Raw genomic sequence first — 2,744 nt, 5'->3', positions numbered from 1 at the left:
CGATGTAACCGAGGTGTGATAGAGACACACAACGCCAAAGATAGAAATGTAAAAAAATAGGATGTAGATTAAATAACATGAAGCTTCACACATTTACACCTCAGCAGCACAAACACCAGGACCTGGAATACAGAAACAGAGAAAATCCTTCCTTTATATTTGTATGTTACCTTCAGGACTGAGTGATTGCAAGCTGAGAGATGATGGTAAATAAATAAATAAGCTGCAGAAATCGCTGAGCCAGCATATAACTGGGCTGTTCGATCATATTCCCTCTCTCCCTCTCTCTCCCTCTCGCTCTCTCTCTCTCCCTCCCACCCTCTCTCTCTCTCTCTCTCCCTTTGACTGGTGACAGAGGCAGTAACAACAGCAGCAGATGCATCGCAGAGCAGCAATGGTCAACTCAGCGAGAACTGCAGTGGAGCCGCACTGAGGCAGAGCAGCCAACCAGCCCCCTCTTATCTGGGGACCTCTCCAACAACTCAGGGGGTGTGGGAAGCTGAGGAGTGGAAATCGTTTTCTACAGACCTGAATGCCTGTTCAGTCGGACTAACCAGCATCCCGTCGCAACTCCTCCTCCTCCTCCTCTTCCTCTTCCACCTTCTCCTCCCAAAATGACTGTAGTAGCAGGAGACAACATTGATGAGACCTCGGCTGTCCCCGGCCACCCACAGGACACTTACCCCCCGGACCACGACGACCACGAATGCTGCGAGAGGGTGGTCATCAACATAGCGGGTCTCCGGTTCGAGACTCAGCTGAAAACGCTTTCCCAGTTCCCAGAGACGTTGCTAGGCAACCCCAAAAAGAGGATGCGCTACTTTGACCCTCTAAGAAACGAGTACTTCTTTGACAGAAACCGCCCCAGCTTCGACGCCATCCTGTACTACTATCAGTCCGGGGGGCGGCTGAGAAGACCAGTGAACGTCCCGTTGGATATGTTCTCGGAAGAAATCAAATTTTACGAGCTGGGAGTGGACGCCATGGAGAAGTTCCGCGAGGATGAGGGTTTCATTCGGGAGGAAGAGCGGCCTTTACCCGAAAAGGAGTTCCAGCGTCAGATCTGGCTCCTCTTTGAGCACCCGGAGAGCTCAGGCACAGCGAGAGGGATCGCCATAGTTTCCGTGATGGTGATTCTGATTTCAATAGTCATATTTTGTTTAGAGACTTTACCACAGCTTAAAGAGGATCCAAGGGGTCGATTTGAGAGAGTGGGGAACATAACTGTTTATTACAAGCCAAATATCCTCACAGACCCCTTCTTCGTCATCGAGACTCTCTGTATAATATGGTTCTCCTTTGAGTTGATTGTGCGTTTTATGGCGTGTCCAAGCAAACCGGCCTTCTTCAAGAACATGATGAACACCATTGACATAGTAGCCATCATCCCCTACTTCATTACGCTCGGCACAGAGTTGGCTGAAGACCCGGAGGACGGAGAGGTAGTGGGGGAGCAGGCAACATCTCTGGCTATACTCAGGGTGATCCGTCTGGTCAGAGTGTTCCGAATCTTCAAACTGTCACGACACTCCAAAGGACTGCAGATTTTGGGGCAAACCCTCAAGGCCAGCATGAGAGAGCTGGGATTGCTGATCTTCTTTCTGTTCATCGGAGTCATCTTGTTCTCCAGCGCTGTGTACTTCGCTGAGGCGGAAGAGGAGGGATCCCACTTTGGCAGCATTCCGGATGCATTTTGGTGGGCTGTTGTATCTATGACAACTGTGGGCTATGGGGACATGGTCCCCGTCACCATTGGGGGCAAAATTGTAGGGTCTTTGTGCGCCATCGCTGGAGTGTTGACGATTGCGCTGCCAGTGCCTGTCATTGTGTCCAACTTCAACTACTTCTACCACAGGGAGACGGAGGGAGAGGAGCAGGCCCAGCTGCTCAACGTCAGCAATCCCAACATCCCCTCTGAAACCAACTCCAGCCGCCGCAGTTCATCCACCGTCAGCAAGTCCGAGTACATGGAGATTGATGGAGACATAAACAATAGCATCGACAACTTTAGGGAGGCAAACCTCAGAACTGGCAATTGCACTATAGCCAACCAAAACTGTGTAAATAAAAGCAAGCTGCTCACAGATGTTTAGAGTCCATTTAGGCACTATGGGACCTCTATGGGACTGTCATATGTGGAGTAGACCATCAGTTAGGAATGCTTCATTTAACTACCCAAAGCGCTCCACGGTATTAGGCCTACAAATATGCTTAACTATTTAAAGAGGAAAGAGAAAAAAACAAAGCTAATTAATTCTTTGGATCCTACAGATGTAAAGCTATATTGAAAACAAAACTTTCAACTATTAAGCATATACGCGGCGCCCTGGAAGACGCAGCGTGGGCGCACACAATGACTCTCTGATCAGACGACGGCGTGATAATAAGAATGTTATGCATGGAGTACAGATAACATTTCAGCAAAGTTGCACAATGCATCAGAAAAGTCTGCAGAGACGTGCAATCATCTGCAGTCCAGCGGTAAGAGCCAAGAAATTAGGTGACCCCCCCCCCCCCCTCCCCCTCCTCCTTCCTCGCCCCCCCTCCCCCTCCCTCCTCTTCCTCTCCTCTCTTCTCCTCTCCTCATCTACAGAGGATCTACTATATCTACTATTCAGCAAAGCACCTTATAGGAGGAAGACTGATCTCTCTTGTTTGGATGTAAAGAGATGGTGATCTACTCGCTTCACGGACATCCGCAATGCTGCTATTTTCCAGCAGATGCTGTAATTGTGATATCACGA

General features: G+C 49.3%; 1 protein-coding gene across 1 annotated transcript; it reads left to right on the top strand.

Annotated features, from left to right (window-relative positions):
- The first annotated feature begins 614 nt into the window (after window positions 1-614).
- On the top strand, window positions 615-2,093 carry LOC142992065 (potassium voltage-gated channel subfamily A member 1-like). Its single transcript, XM_076142353.1, has one exon. It carries the CDS (start codon window positions 615-617, stop codon window positions 2,091-2,093), a length of 1,479 nt encoding a protein of 492 aa, XP_075998468.1.
- The last annotated feature ends 651 nt before the right edge of the window (window positions 2,094-2,744 follow it).

The sequence above is a fragment of the Genypterus blacodes genome, unplaced genomic scaffold (assembly GCF_046128005.1).
Source record: "Genypterus blacodes isolate CSIRO-AG114 ecotype Tasmania unplaced genomic scaffold, CSIRO-AGI_Gbla_v1 ptg000021l_1, whole genome shotgun sequence".
NCBI classification, from domain to species: Eukaryota; Metazoa; Chordata; class Actinopteri; order Ophidiiformes; family Ophidiidae; genus Genypterus; species Genypterus blacodes.
This window is presented reverse-complemented; position numbering and strand designations above follow the sequence as displayed.